This window comes from Myxine glutinosa, chromosome 13, assembly GCF_964187855.1.
Source record: "Myxine glutinosa chromosome 13, kmMyxGlut1.1, whole genome shotgun sequence".
NCBI lineage: Eukaryota > Metazoa > Chordata > Myxini > Myxiniformes > Myxinidae > Myxine > Myxine glutinosa.
This window is the reverse complement of record NC_136273.1, coordinates 6757672-6779480: the sequence shown is the minus strand read 5'-3', so window position 1 is coordinate 6779480 and position 21809 is coordinate 6757672. Positions and strand designations below refer to the sequence as shown.

General features: G+C 51.8%; 1 protein-coding gene across 2 annotated transcripts in view; it reads left to right on the top strand.

Annotated features, from left to right (window-relative positions):
• The first annotated feature begins 10612 nt into the window (after window positions 1-10612).
• Window positions 10613-21809, top strand: part of CUL3 (cullin 3) — an 85605-nt gene continuing 74408 nt past the window's right edge. Inside the window, exon 1 of one of the 2 annotated variants that reach the window (XM_068133670.2) lies at window positions 10613-10996. In XM_068133670.2, the coding sequence (XP_067989771.1) occupies window positions 10922-10996 (75 nt within the window). In that variant the 5' untranslated portion in view covers window positions 10613-10921. The remainder of the gene's footprint in view (window positions 10997-21809) is intronic. The other variant, XM_068133671.2, reaches the window with a different exon arrangement.

Genomic DNA, 21809 nt, shown 5'->3' with positions numbered 1-21809 from the left:
TCAAATGTACCAAAAAAGGGTAAAAACAGGTATTTTCTCTGTTATTTTTTTTACAGCATTTTCTGTTGCATGTCCAAGCAGGCATCCATACTAAATCAATTGCCTGTGGGATGGCCAAAAATATGAGGGTGGATGTCACCCTGGATTTTGACCTTGAAGGTCATTTTCAAGGTCAAATTGAACAAAGAATAATGTTTAAAATAGGCATTTTCTCACTAACTATACTAATAGGTGAATACACAAGTGTCTTTGGGCATGATTTGATGTGCTTGATATCCTGCAAATGTTTAAGTGTTCACTGGCCTGCAGGATTGCAGCAGTCAATGGCGTCACAGCCACAGGCAGTGGTGCACTTGAGGTCCTGTCTGTAACAGCTGCAACGAGCAGTTCTGCACTTTGATTTGCATCCACAGGTGACAAGTTGGATGCAGGCACCTGGAACAGATGGCAGCCTGGTCCAGATTACCTGCAGATTACCAGACTCCAGCTTCCATCCTGGTGTTTCACTTGGAGAGGGGACTATGATGTTCTCCTGGTCTGCCTGTAACCATATCTTGGCCTGGTAGTTAGCACGAGCTATGTGTAGCTCCACGGCATCTTTCGTTGGGGGCAGCATTTCAAGGCCCTTCTTGCCTTTAGCAAACAGATGTAGCCGAGCGTGATCAATGGTGGGTTGCTCTGCAGTGCCATACAGGTGGCAAACGAACCGCTCAACGTTCTCCAGGGTTCCATCACGCCCAACCCCACTGACGAGATTTGGCTGTTTCTGGAAGGTTTTCCAGCATGATTGTTTCCCATGGCCCATGGAGGATGATGACGTATCGCACCCAGTGAGAGCATGGAAGCTGACCAGGTTCTCCTTCAAATGCTGTGGAAGCTTCTCCGATATGGTGTGCAGTGGATAACACTTCTGCTTCTTAGCAGTGCCTGAAACCATCCATACCTGGCATGCCTTCGGCGTCAGGAAGTGCACCAAGAGTACCATGACATCAGTGTCTCTGCAGATCACCAGCACTCTTTCATAGCCTGCAGCAACTGCCTCGCATCCATGCAGGATCAGCCTTGTGTCTGCTTCTTCGTGGTTTCCATGGAGTCGGACGTCATCTCTCCTGGTTGATCTTGCATCTTTGACATCAGCGAAACCGCCTCCTACGACCAGCTCGTATCTTTGTGGCAGCTCCTTCGCACCTTTCATGAGGGATTCTGAAAGAAAGCGTGCAAGGCTGGCCTTGTTCTCATCCAATGCAACAAACTGGTTCCAGACCTGCGGGAGTGGGACTTGCGGACCATTAATGATCTTCTGTATGGGCTTCTTCTTCCCAAGTCTCTTGGCTCTTGTAGCTGCCTTTGTAGAGTGGACTCCAATGTAGCGGTCAAACACAATGTCGACCCTTGTTGTGTGTTGACCAAAGTGCCTCGTCACTGACTGCTGGAAGACGGCAGCATAGTCACCAAATGTGTGGCACCCATGAGGCTTTCCCATCGCTTGGATGAGGGCATGGCCATCGATCAGAACGCATGCCTTCATGTCAGCATCTGGAATTTCGGAAGGAATTTCCATTGTAGCTGACAGAATATTAATCAGCTCTGCCTTTGGTGTGGAATTCATCACGCCCCCTGGCTTAGCCAATGCCAGCGGCACTGGAGAAAGCTCATGCCTCAGAACCTCGAGCATCTCTACTATCCAGCCAGCATTTACGGCATTCAGCAGCCGCTGCATCAGCTTTCGGTCAGCTTTGATGGTCGACTGCACACTCTGCCTTGTGGACACGTTTGCTTTGTATAGGTACGCAAACGTCTTCGAGTTGTTCTTCTTGAGGACATCATGAAATTTGCCTGTTTCATCAATCAGCCGTTGCTTGACATTGTTGATCACCATCTGCTTCCCTCTGTCTTGTGCGGTCAACAGATCAGTCTCCACTTCGCAAGGGGCGATGTCATTGGTTGCCAAAGAGACAAGTGAGTCCCTGGCGGTCATCTCTGATTCTTCTACATCTTCTGTTGTATCAGAAGCCATTGACGCCTTCATCTTCAACACATCGAATCTGACATCATCAGCATCACGCTTCATGCTGGATGGACGAGTGTCTGAGCGTACAAATGTAGTCTCTTCCTCGTCGTCTTCAAGGTCAAAGAGACACCTCGTCTCGTGGGAGATACGTGAGCGCTCTGACCATGTGATGCAGAACTTGTCCCTGGCCTGGTCGTTTCTGGTGAGGCCAATAATGCCATTGTGCATCTTGCATGTTCTGTTGATCCACTCTGTGGCTTGATCAGCTGGGACCTGGTTGAAACGCCGTTGACTTCTCTTCACCACAAAGTTTCCTTTGAGAAATTCTGCATGTACTTCTGCTGCTGTCGTCTCTAGCCCCTTCATGTCAGCCAAGTAGACTGGGCCCCATCATGCATAGTTGGTGTGGTCATATATTGTGAGCCACGGTAGCATTCCAGCGAATGCCTCCAGGTGCAGGTTCCAGTTGCCATCCCTTTCAGCTCGGATGAAGTCTAACAAGACCTCCACCATCTTCATGTACGTCAACCAGAATCTGTAGTTTGGGTTCTCTGCATATTGCGCAGAAAATTCTTCCAGGAGGTCTTGGATGTTGGTACCTCCTAAAACTTGTGATAGCTTGCACACGGCCGTGCTGAGATCGTCACAGTTACCGTCTTTCTGTCTGAACTTCTGAGACACCAGCTGGGCCAGTTCCTTGAATTTAGCATCATCGGCATGACCATTTTCTACCAACCACATCTCAAACTGTGGCCACAGGATATGCCAAAGTGCTTCATAGGTCAGCCTGTGACCCCGGACAGCATGGTAGTATGCTTTTCCCTCCATCATGGTCTCAGTGGTGTTTGTGGCATACACTCCGGATTCATTCCACAAATCATCGAGACCAGCATTCTCCATTTGTTGCCCAATGGCCTTCAGGAAGTTGAAGCAGATGTGTCGGCCCCCCATCACGAAAATGACGTTTTCAAACTCTGGGTTGGCCCATACCAGCTCCTTGCCCTGGCTGGACAATGGTTGATCTGCAGTGATGATTGTATGCTTCAGGCCAAGGTGATCTGAAATGCTGGCAAACCGATTGATGACAGTGGTCATGGTATCATTGTCATCAGCTTGGGCCTGAAGAATTGGCAGCATACCCGCTGTAGTTGTGGGTGGGTCAGTGAGACTGGTTGCCTCATTGAAGGCCCTCCATGCTGGAACTGCATGAACCTCATCATGAAAGCGGGAGAGCACCCACGCAAAGTCTTTCAACCTTGCCTCCGGCCTTTCTTTGTCATTGTCGAACCAGCCATCTATGTCTATCTTGTTAGCTTCATTGAAGGAGGGTGAGGGTCTCTGGCCAGATGGTAGTCGAGCCTGATCAATAGCTTGAAATGCTTTCAGAGCATCAGATTTGATTGCCCTGGACCTCACGATCCCCCTTTCTGTTGGACTGTCATCTGATGGTGCTGGTCCTCTTTGCCACACCATCATCTGTGTACAGTGAAAGGTATTCTTTCCATCCAGTGTGGCTTCAAGGACGTCAATGTTGTCACAGGAATAGTGGACCATCCTCCCCATGGCAATGTTATCTGGGATGTAGACATTGCCATTCATGGCAAACTTGTCGAGAATACCCTCTGCTATGGAGGTGTCGATTTGTCTGACCGTGTCGATGCCAATGGTATGGTTGGCGGCATGGAAAAGATCTAGCAGAGCCTCAGATAGTGTAGTTTGGTGAAGAGCCATCCCCAGCCCAATGTGCTTTGGTGTCAGTTTCCGACTGTTGGACACTGCATACACAATGTCCTGAGCTATGCTACAAGCTTTCCGCCTGATGTCGCCATCATCCACCAGACCCTCATTCACGACATCGGTGCCTCCAAACAGGAGCCGGAGGAACAAGTAGAGGCTATCTGGGATCACCTGTGCCACATGCTCCTCATCAATTCCCCACCACATGCTGGGATGTCCTGGGGTGTCAAGAAGGTCTTGCTTTATTTGGAGCGCAACGTGCACCATGTCTTGGAAGATGTTGTTCTCTTGGAAGCCTATTCTTTCGCTGTATTCTCCTTCATCTCCTGTAGACTCCGAATCAGATAAGAACATGGAATGTTGAGATGACTTTGTGAGATGTTTCGAAATGATGACATCTGATTGCTCACCAGGATACATCAGCAACTGCCCTTGAGAGAGGGGTCGGACGTAGCTGGCTTTCGATCCGACTGACTGTTGGACTTCTTCATAGAACGTTGATCGTCTCATACCTCAGAGGCACCTGTGCACCCTCTTCCCTGCAGATGCTCTCATACCGGACCCATACTTTCCCCATGTCGTATACATGACTCTGGGATAATCCTCTGGTTAAGTCCATACATAGCCTGCCCATGCACCAGTCTCTGTCTGCTCTTTGTGATGTTGATGTTGCTTTCTGCCTTTTGCATCTTCGCTCAAAAGCAACCCAGCAAGGTAGATGGTAGCATCCCTCGGCTGCAATCAAGTCACTAACCCCTGCCAGTCGTGTCCTCATTACCAGATCCGATTTGGCATATTCAGTTATTTCTGTTGACTTCCCCAGCGTGGTCACTCTGTGAAGTGGTACCTTGCTTTGCTGCTGGCAAAAGATGCATTTCTTCCAGTCAACAGCAGGTAAGGAGCTGCGTCGTGTTGGTTGTAATGCAGTACTGCTGGAAGGGCCTGCCTGAACATCAGTACTGGTACTAGATGGCAGACGTTGTTTTCTCAGTCTGGAGAGCTTGGAGTCCGATGTAAATACACTGTAGCATGTCTTGTGCCACTTGACTTCTAATCCTTCAAAGTCTGATTCAGATAGTGCCTTGAGTCTTTCTATGATGTCCACGTTGCTTCTATCACACAGTTTTCTCCGCTCCGCTGCAACCACTTTAGCTCTCTTTTTCCCTTGAGGTGACCCTGTGCGATGGTCAGCAACTGGCGTAGTGTGCTCACAGAAAAAGCATGATGCAGATTCTGTGACTCTCTGTCCACTTTTCCGCTTGAGTATGGCCACTGGCTCCATCGCGTCAACCAGGGCTCAACTGCAAAGGCAGGATGCTGAAAAAAGGAAGCAAAGCAAATATTAATAACTTTACACAACACATTTGACAAACATTTTGAGACAATATTTTCTTTCACATTTTTTCATACAAAATTATGTGATACCTTTGTACAATGAAAGTATAAATTCACGATTATTTATTTATAATTTTTTTTTGTATACTGAATCGAGGCTCGTGAAAGAGCGAACATTTACTTCACAAACAAATCAACCAGACAAACAAAATATATAAAAAGAGGGAGCGGAAAACAAGATGGGGAGAGAAGGGGAAGCACACAAACACAACATTTGAGAGCAGGGAGATGTGTGGGAGGAAGAGGGCTTGGGGGGAGGAGGCATGGGAAGGGGGGGGGGGGGGTGGGAGAAGTATAAAACACAAGGACACCAAGGACTTCCAGGACAGAAGTTGGTATTTCAAAAAAGTGGAATTGGGGTGAAATTAGCAGGGGTAGAAAAGATCAAGGTTTTGGATGGGGGAAGATAAGAGATGGTGGTGAACAGCTGTTTTAAAGACCTGGAGGGTGGAGTAGGATTGAAGAGAGTGAGGGAGTTTGTTCCAGAGGTGGGAGAAAAGAGGAGTGAAGGTGAGCAGAGAGTCTTGATTTTGGCAGTTTAACCATAAGAGGGTTGTAGGCAGATCTTGTGCGACCTGTAGGAATATTTGTGGGACAGAGCCCAGACAGATTGGGGGGGGGGGGGGTGCAAGGCCAGAGAGGAGTCGGTAGAAGACGAAAAGACCACCAACCTGCCTGCGGTGAGTGAGGGAGAGGCCCTTGGAGTTAGCTTCATCGCGGGAGATTCCAATGATTCTGAATGCTTTGGTTTCAACAGCGTGAAGACGAGCTTGGTGTGAGGCAGGAGCACCAGCCCAAAGGGGAGAGCAGTATTCCATTGAGCTGCGGATGAAAGCCTGTATGTGGTGAGGAGCTCAGGTGTGCCAAGGAAGGACTTCACATGACGGAGGATGCCCAGTCGGTGACTGGCTTTGGAGGCCAGATTTGAAATGTGGTTTTCCCAGGAAAGATCATGGCAGATAGTGAGACCCAAAAGCTTGAGTGACAGAACTTCTTGGAGAGGATTATTCAGAAAGTGGATGGGAGGGTTGTCCAGTCGGTCTTTTCGGAGAGACACCGTAAGAGTGTGAGATTTGTCAGGATTGAAAGACATGTTCCACTTGTTTGCCCAGTCTGTGATTTTGTCCAGGTCTGCAGAGAGTGAGGAGGCTGCAGACTGCCAATCTGAGGGATGAAGAATGGAGCGACAGAGAGTAGAGTCATCAGCAAAGAGATAGAGAGGATTTTCAAGAGAGTCAGAGAGATCATTGATGAGGACCAGAAAAAGCACAGGGCCCAGAACACTGCCTTGGGGAACTCCAGCCTGAACAGGAAGAGGAGATAAGAGAAACCCATTCAGTGCCACACGTTGACGACGACTAGAGAGGAAGTCCGCCAGCCATGTATGGAGATTTCCATGGATACCAAAAGAGAAGAGTTTGGTGAGCAGAGCGGGGTGCCAGACCGTATCGAAGGCACGTGATATGTCAAAGGAGACAGCTCTAATTTCTTGTTTGGCATTGAGGACCTCCATCCATTGTTGAGAAAGCAGAAGCAGCATGTCCAGAGTAGAGTGACCAGGTCTGAAACCAAATTGATTATCAGAGATCAAGCCATTGGAGAAGAGGAAATATTTCATATCTGAAGCAATGATGGATTCCATGACTTTGCTGATAATTGGGAGAAGGCTGATTGGTCTGTAGTTGCTGGGACCTATTTTTGCACCTTTTTGTGCAAAGCGGTGATGTTGGCAGATTTCCAAGCAGATGGCAGATGACCTTGAGCAAAAGAGAGGGTGAAGAGAACAGAGAGAGGGAGTGAAAGAGTGGAAGAACAGGATTTTAGGACCCGTGGGCTGATGCCGTCAGGTCCAGTTGCAGAATCAGAGTCGAGGGTTAACAGAAACTTTTCCACCTTGTCAGGAGGAAAGGACACAGAGTCCAGGAGCAGCTGGGTACGGTGGGTACAGAGAGGGATGGGTTTGGGACACAAGATTTAGAGGCAAACACAGAGTTGAGGCATTCAGCTTTTTCACGTGCGGAGTCAGCCGTGTGGCCGTTTGAGGTGAGGAAGGGGATGGAGGGGGAACAAACACCAGAAACAGATTTGACCAGACGCCACCAGGATTTGGAAGAGGGAGACCGATAAGAGAGTTCAGTCCTGAGAACGGAGAGATATTGTTTCCTGGCTCTCCTGAGGGTGGACACACACTTGTTTCGGGCTTTGTGAAAGGAAATGAGATTTCCTTCCATTGGATTTGCTTTCCAGGAGACGAAAGCAAGTTGTTTCTTGGCAATAGCGTCACCACAAGATTCCGTGTACCATGGACGGGAGGAAGGGTATGACAACTGAAGACGAGATGGGATAAATCTGTGCATGAGAGAGAGCAATTTACTTTGGAAGAATTCCCAGGACGAGTTGATGTCAGAGGCGGTAGAGATGGGAGACCAGTCCAGATGATTGATGGCTGCTTGAAGACCGTGCCAGTTGGCCTGAGTGAAATGCCAGACTCGTCGACGCTGAGGAGGCTCTCTGAGAATGGTCAGAGAGATGTCCACTTTAACAAGCACATGATCAGATGAGCCGATTGGAGCAGAAGAAGAGCAGCAGACATTTTCAGGGAAGTTAGTCATAACCAAGTCCAGAAGAGTAGATGCTCCGTTGACTGAGATCCGGGTCGGGAAATTGACAGATTGTGTCAGTCCCAGTGGTCACAGAAGTCCTTTGCTGAAGAGCCATGGCTGGTGAGAGAGGTACCCACACCCAGCCAACTGGCATGGTGACAATTGAAATCACCACATTTGAGGAAGAGAGAGTTGGGATGGGTAGATAGAAGTTAGTCCATATTATCAGACAGCGAGATGTAGATGGAGTCATCACTGTTTGGTGGACGGTACAACACACACATGAACAAAAGGTGGGAGCGAAGGGGAAGCCGTAGCCAAAGGTATTCTTGGGGGTGAGGTGGAGAGAGGGCAGTGCAGGGCGAGTGAGGAAGAGTTTTTTTATAAAGATAGCAACCCCACCTCCAGGACGAGGCTCAGGTCTATCATACCGGAGGAGGGAGTAACCCGGGAGAGATACCAAGGAATCAGAGACATCATGAAGGAGGAAAGTTTATGTTAAGCAGATCACGTCTGGTTTGTCAGAAGCAACCTGTATGGAGAGATCAGTCAAGTTTGAGCGAAGGCCCTGGATGTTTGAGGTCCATAATGTTAAAGAAGAGGAAGGGGGAGCATCGGATGCAGAACAGGGGGGGGGGGGGGGGGGGGAGCGCGGTCGGGTAAGATGTGGAAGAGGAGGAAGAGGTAGGGAGAGCTGTTGAAGGTGTGTCAGAGATTTCAGAATAGCTTGGAGAAAGGGAAGAATGGGGCGGACAAAAGGTTTGATGGTGATTGGGTGAGGCGCAGTGAGGTGTTATTTGAGGAGGGGAAGAGTGAGGCAGAACGTTGAGGGAGATGAAGGTGGAAGGGGGAAGAAGTGGGGAGGACGCTTTGAGGAGGAGGGTGAGAGGTGAGTCTAGGAAGGGAGGAGAGGGAGAGTCTTGGAGGGGAGGGGTGTGGGGGGAGTTTAGGAGGGAAGGGGCAAGGGGGGAGATTTGAAAGGGATGGGTGATGGGGAAGATTTGGAGGGGAGGGGCAAGGGGAAAGATTTGAAAGAGATGGGTGATGGGGAAGTTTTGGAGGGGAGGGGTGATGGGGAAGTTTTGGGGTGATGGGGAAGATTTGGAGGGGAGGGGCAAGGGGGAAGATTTGAAAGGGATGGATGATGGGGAAGATTTGGAGGGGAGGGGCTAGGGGGAATATTTGAAAGAGATGGGTGATAGGGAAGATTTGGAGGGGAGGGGCAAGGGGGTAGATTTTGAGGGGAGGGGTGATGGGGAAGTTTTGAAGGACCTGAAGTTTTGAAGAAATAAATAATTATTTATTTATAATGATATCACTGTGCTTATCTTCAGGTCTGACAAAGAACACCACTTTTTCACAAGCTTTCCACACACCCCAAGCATTCAACATGGATGCCTGTTACTACACACAACAGAAAATGCTGTCAAAACGTAGGCGAGAAAATATCCATTTATTTTTTCTATTTTAGGGGGTCAATTGACCTAGAAATTGACCTTGAAGGTCAAAAACCAGGGTTGCATCCAACCACTTATTTGTTCCCAACCTACAGGCAATTGATGCAATGCAGATGCCTGTTTCTACATTCAACAGAAAGTTATTGTAATATAGAATATCGGCTCGAAAATACCCATTTCTAGCACTTTTTGGTCGATTTGACCTTGAAAAGTACCTTCAAGGTCAACATTGAGGGTGGAATCGACTCACATGTTCTTCTACATCCTACGGGCAATTGATCTGATAAGGTTATACATTTCTAAGTGCAACAGAAACTGTTATGAAAAATAGGCTAACGATGTACCCATGTTTGCATGTTTTAGGTCCATTTGACCTTGGAAATGACCTTCAAGGTCAAAATCCAGGGGGGCATCCACCCACATAATTTTCCACACACCCAAACCAAGTGATCCAGCATGGATGCCTGCTTTTAACAGGACATGCCATCCAAAGTTTTTTTAGAGCACTTTTTCATAAATAGCTGGTCTACTATTCGGTTCGTGGTTCCATCGACAGGATTGCAGCGTCTGAACGTCTGATCCTCAACGCTGAGTTCATCTTGGTTGATGACGTCATGACGTCATGACGTCGACGCTCCAAAAAATAAAATATCACTTTGCCGTCGTTAATTAATGGAAAAATGGACGTGAAAAGAAGATGTACAAAATTCCAGGTTGTTTTTCTCCGAGTTATTGTCGGGATAGAAACCGTTTTGTTTCGCAATTACGAATCGGGAAATCATGACGATTATTGGTGTTCGGGAGGGTTGCACAAAGCCCAAGGGACGTATTACGTATATAGTACGTATTAGGTAGACGTTTGTATTCAGTAGGTGAGAGTCACGACGGATTAACATTCCCGACTTGATACTTGCCTTTTGAGGAACATCACGAGTTTTGTAAGCTCGTTTGGGGATTCTTCCGTTTCACCCATTGTGAGCTTATTAGTGCGGGTTCGATTCCCGACGGGAAGATTATTTGGTGTAACTCGGAGCGGACGCCGTGAGCATCACACGTCACACCACCCAGTCTCTTCATTCCTCTCCCTCAAATACAACCCGTGTCCAAATACAACGTTACTCAAGGACAACGTTGAATTTACGAAGAAAAACGAATGTACAAATAAACGTTTGTACAAAATGAATCAATCATTTACAAATGCACAGCGGTATCTAATATGGACGTTGTCCGCGGACCTCCCTCCATGGACGTTTTGCGTTTGCGAGCTTCGCGAACTTTACCATAAACGTGACATTGTGTTCCGCCAACTCGCGGCCATTCCTTCCATTCCGGTTTAAAGTGCGTTCACGCCGCGGTGCGCGTGACTAATAAATCACCATGACGTCATCGCGTCAGGTGCCGTGACCTGTGAGGTGACTCGTTTTAACGTGGTGACGTCAGATGGCTGTCAGTTGGGCGGACAATGGTGGTGCGGGTTGAGGCAAGCCGTGGCTATCTGAGGACTCACTGTTTACTTCAGCCAGAGTTAAAGGCTGCTCTGCCGCCTTAGTGCGGCTTCCGCCGCCATTGTCACCATTTTATTTTATCTTATTTATATTTTTTGTTATTTTCAGCGGTTGTTTGCTTGTGTATTTCGAGTGTACCGAATAGGAGGCCCGTCGTCGCCCCGGGCGCCGCGATCTCCCCCCGGCTTGGCCTTCGAGGTCCGGACCGTGAGGATGACTTCGAACAACCTGGGTAAACCCGGGCCACCGAAGAAGGACACCACGAAGATGCGGATCCGGGCTTTTCCTGTAAGTGTCCAATAGGCTCCCTTCACATCCCCATGTTCCATCACACTTCGGACCCCGAACCGTAAACCGGCTTCTGTTCTGCTGCTTACGGTCTCCTCAGGCCAGCGGTAGGCCCGCGCAGGTCTCGGCTAGAGCGGTGTGCGGGACTCTGTGCTCGCTCGCCGCATGCATTTCCAGGCAACGATCGGATCGCGGCCTTCTCTTGGGCCCCATTAATTCCGCGGTCGCTCAACAGTGAAACAGAAGGTTGTTCAGTTTGTCTCTTCGATGCTAAGTTTGTGGAGTCTGAGGAGACCCGATCAATGGCTCGTTTTCCATCGTAACATATGGTAGTTGTTTCGGGACATCACGGACACACGAGTGACCGACACACGCTATAAGTATAAGTATAACGTAAATTTAAACACAGCAAGTACACTTTCTCTCTGTCTCTCTCTGGCTCTGTGTCTCTCTGGCTCTATGTCTCTCTCTGGCTCTGTGTCTCTGGCTCTATGTCTCTCTCTGACTCTGTCTCTGGCTCTGTCTCTCTCTGGCTCTCTCTCTCTCTGGCTCTGTCTCTCTCTGGCTCTGTCTCTCTCTGGCTCTGTCTCTCTCTGGCTCTGTCTCTCTCTGTCTCTCTCTGGCTCTCTCTAGCTCTATCTCTCTGGCTCTGTCTCTCTCTCTCTGGCTCTGTCTCTCTCTCTCTGGCTCTGTCTCTCTCTCTCTCTGGCTCTGTCTCTCTCTGGCTCTGTCTGTCTCTCTGACTCTCTCTGACTCTATCTCTCTGGCTCTGTCTCTCTCCAGCTCTATCTCTCTGGCTCTGGCTCTGTCTCTGTCTCTCTCTGACTCTCTCTGGCTCTGTCTCTGTCTCTCTCTGACTCTCTCTGACTCTGTCTCTCTCTGTCTCTCTAGCTCTATCTCTCTAGCTCTGTCTCTCTCCAGCTCTATCTCTCTGGCTCTCTCTGTCTCTCTCTCTGTCTCTCTCTGTCTCTCTCTGTCTCTCTCTGACTCTCTCTGACTCTGGCTCTGTCTCTCTCTGTCTCTCTCCAGCTCTATCGCTCTGGCTCTCTCTGTCTCTCTGTCTGTCTCTCTGTGTCTCTCTGGCTCTGTCTCTCTCTGTCTCTCTGGCTCTGTCTCTGTCTCTCTCTGGCTCTCTGGCTCTGTCTCTCTGGCTCTGTCTCTCTGGCTCTGTCTCTCTGGCTCTGTCTCTCTCTGGCTCTGTCTCTCTCTGGCTCTGTCTCTCTCTGGCTCTGTCTCTCTCTGGCTCTGTCTCTCTCTGTCTCTGTCTCGCCCTGGTTCTGTCTCTCTGGCTCTCTCTCTCTCTGGCTCTCTCTCTCTGGCTCTGTCTCTCTGGCTCTGTCTCTCTGGCTCTGTCTCTCTGGCTCTGTCTCTCTGGCTCTGTCTCTCTCTGGTTCTGTCTCTCTCTGGCTCTCTCTCTCTCTCTCTCTCTGGCTCTGTCTCTCTCTGGCTCTGTCTCTCTGGCTCTGTCTCTCTGGCTCTGTCTCTCTCTGTCTCTCTGGATCTGGCTCTCTCTCTGTCTCTCTGGCTCTGTCTCTCTCTGGCTCTGTCTCTCTCTGGCTCTGTCCCTCTCTGGCTCTGTCTGTCTCTGTCTGACTCTGTCTCTGTCTGACTCTGTCTCTGTCTGACTCTGTCTCTCTCTGACTCTGTCTCTCTCTGACTCTGTCTCTCTCTGACTCTGTCTCTCTCTGACTCTGTCTCTCTCTGACTCTGTCTCTCTCTGACTCTATCTCTGTCTCTCTCTGGCTCTGGCTCTGTCTCTCTCTGGCTCTGGCTCTGTCTCTCTCTGGCTCTGGCTCTGGCTCTGGCTCTGGCTCTCTCTGGCTCTGTCTCTTTCTGGCTCTGTCTCTCTCTGGCTCTGGCTCTGGCTCTCTCTGGCTCTGGCTCTGGCTCTCTCTCTCTCTCTCTCTCTGGCTCTGTCTCTCTCTGGCTCTGTCTCTCTCTGGCTCTGTGTCTCTCTGGCTATGTCTCTCTCTGGCTCTGTCTCTCTCTGGCTCTGTCTTTCTGGCTCTGTCTTTCTGGCTCTGGCTGTCTCTCTGGCTCTGTCTCTCTCTGGCTCTGGCTCTCTCTGGGTCTGTCTCTCTCTGGGTCTGTCTCTCTCTGGGTCTGTCTCTCTCTGGGTCTGTCTCTCTCTGGGTCTGTCTCTCTCTGGGTCTGTCTCTCTCTGGGTCTGTCTCTCTCTGGGTCTGTCTCTCTCTGGGTCTGTCTCTCTCTGGGTCTGTCTCTCTCTGGGTCTGTCTCTCTCTGGGTCTGTCTCTCTCTGGGTCTGTCTCTCTCTGGGTCTGTCTCTCTCTGGGTCTGTCTCTCTCTGGGTCTGTCTCTCTCTGGGTCTGTCTCTCTCTGGGTCTGTCTCTCTCTGGGTCTGTCTCTCTCTGGGTCTGTCTCTCTCTGGGTCTGTCTCTCTCTGGGTCTGTCTCTCTCTGGGTCTGTCTCTCTCTGGGTCTGTCTCTCTCTGGGTCTGTCTCTCTCTGGCTCTGTCTCTCTCTGGCTCTGTCTCTCTCTGGCTCTGTCTCTCTCTGGCTCTGTCTCTCTCTGTCTCTGTCTCTCTCTGTCTCTCTCTAACTCTCTCTGACTCTCTCTGACTCTCTCTGACTCTCTCTAACTCTCTCTGACTCTCTCTGACTCTGGCTCTGTCTCTCTCTGTCTCTCTGTCTGTCTCTCTGTGTCTCTCTGGCTCTGTCTCTGTCTCTCTCTGTCTCTCTGGCTCTGTCTCTCTGGCTCTGTCTCTCTCTGGCTCTGTCTCTCTCTGGCTCTGTCTCTCTCTGGCTCTGTCTCTCTCTGGCTCTGTCTCTCTCTGGCTCTGTCTCTCTCTGGCTCTGTCTCTGTCTCGCCCTGGTTCTGTCTCTCTGGCTCTCTCTCTCTGGCTCTCTCTCTCTGGCTCTCTCTCTCTGGCTCTGTCTCTCTCTCGCTCTGGCTCTCTCTGACTCTGTCTCTCTCTGACTCTGTCTCTCTCTGACTCTGTCTCTCTCTGACTCTGTCTCTCTCTGGGTCTGTCTCTCTCTGGGTCTGTCTCTCTCTGGGTCTGTCTCTCTCTGGGGCTGTCTCTCTCTGGGGCTGTCTCTCTCTGGGGCTGTCTCTCTCTGGGGCTGTCTCTCTCTGGGGCTGTCTCTCTCTGGGGCTGTCTCTCTCTGGGGCTGTCTCTCTCTGGGGCTGTCTCTCTCTGGGGCTGTCTCTCTCTGGGTCTGTCTCTCTCTGGGTCTGTCTCTCTCTGGGTCTGTCTCTCTCTGGCTCTGTCTCTCTCTGGCTCTGGCTCGCTCTGTCTCTCTCTGACTCTCTCTCGCTCTGTCTCTCTCTCGCTCTGTCTCGCTCTGGCTCTCTGGCTCTGGCTCTCTCTCTGTCTCTCTGGCTCTGTCTCTCTCTGGCTCTGTCCCTCTCTGGCTCTGTCTGTCTCTGTCTGACTCTGTCTCTCTCTGACTCTGTCTCTCTCTGACTCTGTCTCTCTCTGACTCTGTCTCTCTCTGACTCTGTCTCTCTCTGACTCTGTCTCTCTCTGACTCTATCTCTGGCTCTGTCTCTCTCTGGCTCTGTCTCTCTCTGGCTCTGGCTCTGTCTCTCTCTGGCTCTGGCTCTCTCTGGCTCTGTCTCTTTCTGGCTCTGTCTCTCTCTGGCTCTGGCTCTGGCTCTCTCTGGCTCTGGCTCTCTCTGGCTCTGGCTCTCTGGCTCTGGCTCTCTCTCTGGCTCTGTCTCTCTCTGGCTCTGTCTCTCTCTGGCTCTGTCTCTCTCTGGCTCTGTCTCTCTCTGGCTCTGTCTTTCTGGCTCTGGCTGTCTCTCTGGCTCTGTCTCTCTCTGGCTCTGGCTCTCTCTGGGTCTGTCTCTCTCTGGGTCTGTCTCTCTCTGACTCTGTCTCTCTCTGGCTCTGGCTCGCTCTGTCTCTCTCTGACTCTCTCTCGCTCTGTCTCTCTCTCGCTCTGGCTCTCTCTGACTCTGTCTCTCTCTGACTCTGTCTCTCTCTGACTCTGTCTCTCTCTGACTCTGTCTCTCTCTGGGTCTGTCTCTCTCTGGGTCTGTCTCTCTCTGGGTCTGTCTCTCTCTGGGTCTGTCTCTCTCTGGGTCTGTCTCTCTCTGGGTCTGTCTCTCTCTGGGTCTGTCTCTCTCTGGGTCTGTCTCTCTCTGGGTCTGTCTCTCTCTGGCTCTGTCTCTCTCTGGCTCTGTCTCTCTCTGGGTCTGTCTCTCTCTGGGTCTGTCTCTCTCTGGGTCTGTCTCTCTCTGGGTCTGTCTCTCTCTGGGTCTGTCTCTCTCTGGGTCTGTCTCTCTCTGGGTCTGTCTCTCTCTGGGTCTGTCTCTCTCTCTGGGTCTGTCTCTCTCTCTGGGTCTGTCTCTCTCTGGGTCTGTCTCTCTCTGGGTCTGTCTCTCTCTGGGTCTGTCTCTCTCTGGGTCTGTCTCTCTCTGGGTCTGTCTCTCTCTGGGTCTGTCTCTCTCTGGGTCTGTCTCTCTCTGGGTCTGTCTCTCTCTGGGTCTGTCTCTCTCTGGGTCTGTCTCTCTCTGGGTCTGTCTCTCTCTGGGTCTGTCTCTCTCTGGGTCTGTCTCTCTCTGGGTCTGTCTCTCTCTGGGTCTGTCTCTCTCTGGGTCTGTCTCTCTCTGGGTCTGTCTCTCTCTGGGTCTGTCTCTCTCTGGGTCTGTCTCTCTCTGGGTCTGTCTCTCTCTGGGTCTGTCTCTCTCTGGGTCTGTCTCTCTCTGGGTCTGTCTCTCTCTGGGTCTGTCTCTCTCTCTGGGTCTGTCTCTCTCTCTGGGTCTGTCTCTCTCTCTGGGTCTGTCTCTCTCTCTGGGTCTGTCTCTCTCTCTGGGTCTGTCTCTCTCTCTGGGTCTGTCTCTCTCTCTGGGTCTGTCTCTCTCTCTGACTCTGTCTCTGTCTCTCTCTGACTCTGTCTCTGTCTCTCTCTGACTCTGTCTCTGTCTCTCTCTGACTCTGTCTCTGTCTCTCTCTGACTCTGTCTCTGTCTCTCTCTGACTCTGTCTCTGTCTCTCTCTGACTCTGTCTCTGTCTCTCTCTGACTCTGTCTCTGTCTCTCTCTGACTCTGTCTCTCTCTGACTCTGTCTCTCTCTGACTCTGTCTCTCTCTGACTCTGTCTCTCTCTCGCTCTCTCTCGCTCTGTCTCTGGCTCTCTGACTCTGGCTCTCTCTGACTCTGGCTCTCTCTGACTCTGTCTCTGGTTCTCTCTGACTCTGTCTCTGGTTCTCTCTGACTCTGTCTCTGGTTCTCTCTGACTCTGTCTCTGGTTCTCTCTGACTCTGTCTCTGGTTCTCTCTGACTCTGTCTCTGGTTCTCTCTGACTCTGTCTCTGGCTCTGTCTCTCTCTGACTGTCTCTCTCTGTCTCTGTCTCTCTCTGGCTCGCTCTGGCTCTGTCTGGCTCTCTCTGGCTCTGTCTGGCTCTCTCTGGCTCTGGCTCTCTCTGGCTCTGGCTCGCTCTGGCTCTCTCTGGCTCTGGCTCTCTGGCTCTGGCTGTCTCTGGCTCTGTCTCTGTCTCTGGCTCTGTCTCTGGCTCTGTCTCTCTCTCTGACTCTGGCTCTTTCTCTCTCTGGCTCTGTCTCTCTCTGGCTCTGGCTCTGTCTCTCTCTGGCTCTGTCTCTGTCTCTCTGGCTCTGTCTCTCTCTGGCTCTCTCTCTCTCTGGCTCTGTCTCTCTCTGGCTCTGTCTCTCTCTGGCTCTGTCTCTCTCTGGCTCTGTCTCTCTCTGGCTCTGTATCTCTCGCTCTGTATCTCTCGCTCTGTCTCTCTCTGGCTCTGTCTCTCTCTGGCTCTGTCTCTCTCTGGCTCTGTCTCTCTCTGGCTCTGTCTCTCTCTGACTCTGGCTGTCTCTGGCTCTGGCTGTCTCTGGCTCTGTCTCTCTCTGGGTCTGTCTCTCTCTGGGTCTGTCTCTCTCTGGGTCTGTCTCTCTCTGGGTCTGTCTCTCTCTGGGTCTGTTTCTCTCTGGGTCTGTCTCTCTCTGGGTCTGTCTCTCTCTGGGTCTGTCTCTCTCTGGGTCTGTCTCTCTCTGGGTCTGTCTCTCTCTGGGTCTGTCTCTCTCTGGGTCTGTCTCTCTCTGGGTCTGTCTCTCTCTGGGTCTGTCTCTCTCTGGGTCTGTCTCTCTCTGGGTCTGTCTCTCTCTGGGTCTGTCTCTCTCTGGGTCTGTCTCTCTCTGGGTCTGTCTCTCTCTGGGTCTGTCTCTCTCTGGGTCTCTCTCTCTGGGTCTGTCTCTCTCTGGCTCTCTCTCGCTCTGTCTCTCTCTGGCTCTGTCTCTGGCTCTCTCTCGCTCTGTCTCTGGCTCTCTCTCGCTCTGTCTCTGGCTCTCTCTCGCTCTGTCTCTGGCTCTCTCTCGCTCTGTCTCTGGCTCTCTCTCGCTCTGTCTCTGGCTCTCTCTCGCTCTGTCTCTGGCTCTCTCTCGCTCTGTCTCTGGCTCTCTCTCGCTCTGTCTCTGGCTCTCTCTCGCTCTGTCTCTGGCTCTCTCTCGCTCTGTCTCTGGCTCTCTCTCGCTCTGGCTCTGACTCTGGCTCTCTCTGACTCTGGCTCTCTCTGACTCTGGCTCTCTCTGACTCTGGCTCTCTCTGACTCTGGCTCTCTCTGGCTCTGTCTCTCTCTGACTGTCTGTCTCTGTCTCTGTCTCTCTCTGGCTCGCTCTGGCTCTGGCTCTCTCTGTCTCTCTGTCTCTGTCTCTCTCTGTCTCTCTGGCTCTGTCTCTCTGGCTCTGTCTCTCTGGCTCTGTCTCTCTCTGGCTCTGTCTCTCTCTGGCTCTGTCTCTCTCTGGCTCTGTCTCTCTCTGGCTCTGTCTCTCTCTGGCTCTGTCTCTCTCTGGCTCTGTCTCTCTCTGGCTCTGTCTCTGTCTCGCCCTGGTTCTGTCTCGCCCTGGTTCTGTCTCTCTCTGGCTCTCTCTCTCTGGCTCTCTCTCTCTGGCTCTGTCTCTCTGGCTCTGTCTCTCTGGCTCTGTCTCTCTCTGGTTCTGCCTCTCTGGCTCTGTCTCTCTGGCTCTGTCTCTCTGGCTCTGTCTCTCTCTGGCTCTGTCTCTCTCTGGCTCTGTCTCTCTCTGGCTCTGTCTCTCTCTGGTTCTGTCTCTCTCTGGCTCTGTCTCTCTCTGGCTCTGTCCCTCTCTGGCTCTGTCTGTCTCTGTCTGACTCTGTCTCTGTCTGACTCTGTCTCTGTCTGACTCTGTCTCTCTCTGACTCTGTCTCTCTCTGACTCTGTCTCTCTCTGACTCTGTCTCTCTCTGACTCTGTCTCTCTCTGACTCTGTCTCTCTCTGACTCTGTCTCTCTCTGACTCTGTCTCTCTCTGACTCTGTCTCTCTCTGACTCTATCTCTGTCTCTCTCTGGCTCTGGCTCTGTCTCTCTCTGGCTCTGGCTCTGTCTCTCTCTGGCTCTGTCTCTCTCTGGCTCTGGCTCTCTCTGGCTGTCTCTGGCTCTGTCTCTTTCTGGCTCTGTCTCTCTGGCTCTCTCTGGCTCTGGCTCTCTCTGGATCTGGCTCTGGCTCTCTCTCTCTCTGGCTCTGTCTCTCTCTGGCTCTGTCTCTCTCTGGCTCTGTCTCTCTCTGGCTCTGTCTTTCTGGCTCTGTCTCTTTCTGGCTCTGGCTGTCTCTCTGGCTCTGTCTCTCTCTGGCTCTCTCTGGGTCTGTCTCTCTCTGGGTCTGTCTCTCTCTGGGTCTGTCTTTCTCTGGGTCTGTCTCTCTCTGGCTCTGGCTCGCTCTGTCTCTCTCTGACTCTCTCTCGCTCTGTCTCTCTCTCGCTCTGTCTCGCTCTGGCTCTCTCTGACTCTGGGTCTGTCTCTCTCTGGGTCTGTCTCTCTCTGGGTCTGTCTCTCTCTGGGTCTGTCTCTCTCTGGGTCTGTCTCTCTCTGGGTCTGTCTCTCTCTGGGTCTGTCTCTCTCTGACTCTGTCTCTCTCTGGGTCTGTCTCTCTCTGGGTCTGTCTCTCTCTGGGTCTGTCTCTCTCTGGGTCTGTCTCTCTCTGGGTCTGTCTCTCTCTGGGTCTGTCTCTCTCTGGGTCTGTCTCTCTCTGGGTCTGTCTCTCTCTGGGTCTGTCTCTCTCTGGGTCTGTCTCTCTCTGACTCTCTCTCTCTGACTCTCTCTCGCTCTGTCTCTGGCTCTCTCTGACTCTGGCTCTCTCTGACTCTGGCTCTCTCTGACTCTGGCTCTCTCTCTGTCTCTGGCTCTCTCTGACTCTGTCTCTGGCTCTGTCTCTCTCTGGCTCTGTCTCTCTCTGCCTCTGTCTCTCTCTGGCTCTGTCTCTCTCTCTGGCTCTGGCTCTCTCTGGCTCTGTCTGGCTCTGGCTCTCTCTGGCTCTGGCTGTCTGGCTCTGGCTCTGTCTGGCTCTGTCTCTCTCTGTCTCTGTCTCTCTGGCTCTGTCTCTCTCTGTCTCTCTGGCTCTGTCTCTCTCTGACTCTGGCTCTATATCTCTATGACTCTGTCTCTGGCTCTGGCTCTGTCTTGCTCTGTCTCTCTCTGACTCTGACTCTCTCTGGCTCTGTCTATCTGGCTCTGTCTATCTGGCTCTGTCTATCTGGCTCTGTCTATCTGGCTCTGTCTATCTGGCTCTGTCTATCTGGCTCTGTCTATCTGGCTCTGTGTATCTGACTCTGTCTCTCTCTAGCTCTGACTCTGTCTCTCTCTGACTCTGTCTCTCTCTGACTCTGTCTCTCTCTGACTCTGTCTCTCTCTGACTCTGTCTCTCTCTGACTCTGTCTCTCTCTGACTCTGTCTCTCTCTGGCTCTGTCTCTCTCTGGCTCTGTCTCTCTCTGGCTCTGTCTCTCTCTGGCTCTGTCTCTCTCTGGCTCTGTCTCTCTCTGACTCTGTCTCTCTCTGGCTCTGTCTCTCTCTAGCTCTGACTCTCTCTGACTCTGACTCTGTCTCTCTCTGACTCTGTCTCTCTCTGGCTCTGTCTCTCTCTGGCTCTGTCTCTCTCTAGCTCTGACTCTCTCTGACTCTGACTCTGTCTCTCTCTGACTCTGTCTCTCTCTGACTCTGTCTCTCTCTGGCTCTGTCTCTCTCTAGCTCTGACTCTCTCTGACTCTGTCTCTCTCTGACTCTGTCTCTCTCTGACTCTGTCTCTCTCTGACTCTGTCTCTCTCTAGCTCTGACTCTCTCTGACTCTGACTCTGTCTCTCTCTGACTCTGTCTCTCTCTGGCTCTGTCTCTCTCTGACTCTGTCTTTATCTGGCTCTGTCTCTCTCTGGCTCTGTCTCTCTCTGAGTCTGTCTCTCTCTGGGTCTGTCTCTCTCTGGGTCTGTCTCTCTCTGGGTCTGTCTCTCTCTGGGTCTGTCTCTCTCTGGGTCTGTCTCTCTCTGGGTCTGTCTCTCTCTGGCTCTGTCTCTCTCTGGCTCTGTCTCGCTCTGTCTCTCTCTGGCTCTGTCTCTCTCTGGCTCTGTCTGTCTCTGGCTCTCTCTCGCTCTGTCTCTGGCTCTCTCTCGCTCTGTCTCTGGCTCTCTCTCGCTCTGTCTCTGGCTCTCTCTCGCTCTGTCTCTGGCTCTCTTTGTCTCTGGCTCTCTTTGTCTCTGGCTCTCTCTGACTCTGTCTCTCTCTGACTCTGTCTCTGGCTCTGGCTCTCTGACTCTGGCTCTCTCTGGCTCTGTCTCTCTGACTCTGTCTCTCTCTGACTCTGTCTCTCTCTGACTCTGTCTCTCTCTGGCTCTGTCTCTCTCTGGGTCTGTCTCTCTCTGGGGTGCTGACTTGATGATTTCTACTACGTCCGCGCGTGTGCTCTTTGACCTCTCTTGCCGCGCATGCGCACCTCGTCTTTGCGGTTTGGGTCTCGGGAAAGGAGGTGCGAAACGTCAGCGCAAGGTACTGCGTGATAACATCCAGGGATTCTCTGGGTCTGTCCCTCTCTGGGTCTGTCTCTCTCTGGGTCTGTCTCTCTCTGACTCTGTCTCTCTCTGACTCTGTCTCTCTCTGACTCTGTCTGTCTCTGTCTCTGGCTCTCTCTCGCTCTGTCTCTGGCTCTCTCTGACTCTGGCTCTCTCTGACTCTCTCTGGCTCTCTGACTCTGGCTCTCTCTGGCTCTGTCTCTCTCTGACTCTGTCTCTCTCTGACGCTGTCTCTCTCTGGCTCTCTCTCGCTCTGGCTCTGGCTCTCTCTGGCTCTGGCTCTCTCTGGCTCTGGCTCTCTGGCTCTGGCTCTCTCTGGCTCTCTCTGGCTCTGGCTCTCTCTGGCTCTGTTTCTCTCTGACTCTGTCTGTCTCTGGCTCTCTCTCGCTCTGTCTCTGGCTCTCTCTGACTCTGTCTCTGGCTCTCTCTGACTCTGGCTCTCTCTGACTCTGTCTCTGGCTCTCTCTGACTCTGGCTGTGGCTCTCTGACTCTGGCTCTCTCTGGCTCTGTCTCTCTCTGGCTCTGTCTCTCTCTGGCTCTCTCTCGCTCTGGCTCTGGCTCTCTCTGGCTCTGGCTCTCTCTGGCTCTGGCTCTCTGGCTCTCTCTGGCTCTGGCTCTCTCTGGCTCTGTCTCTCTCTGGCTCTGTCTCTCTCTCTGACTCTGGCTCTGTCTCTCTCTCTGACTCTGGCTCTGTCTCTCTCTGGCTCTCTCTGGCTCTGTCTCTCTCTGGCTCTCTCTCTGTCTCTGGCTCTCTCTAGCTCTGTCTCTGTCTCTGGCTCTGTCTCTGTCTCTCTCTGGCTCTGTCTCTCTCTGGCTCTGTCTCTCTCTGTCTCTGGCTCTCTCTAGCTCTGGCTCTGTCTCTGTCTCTCTCTGTCTCTGTCTGTCTCTGGCTCTGTCTCTGGCTCTGTCTCTCTCTGGCTCTCTCTCTGGCTGTCTCTCTTTGACTCTGTCTCTCTCTGGCTCTGGCTGTCTCTCTCTGGCTCTGTCTCTCTCTGGCTCTGTCTCTCTCTGGCTCTGTCTCTCTCTGGCTCTGTCTCTCTCTGGCTC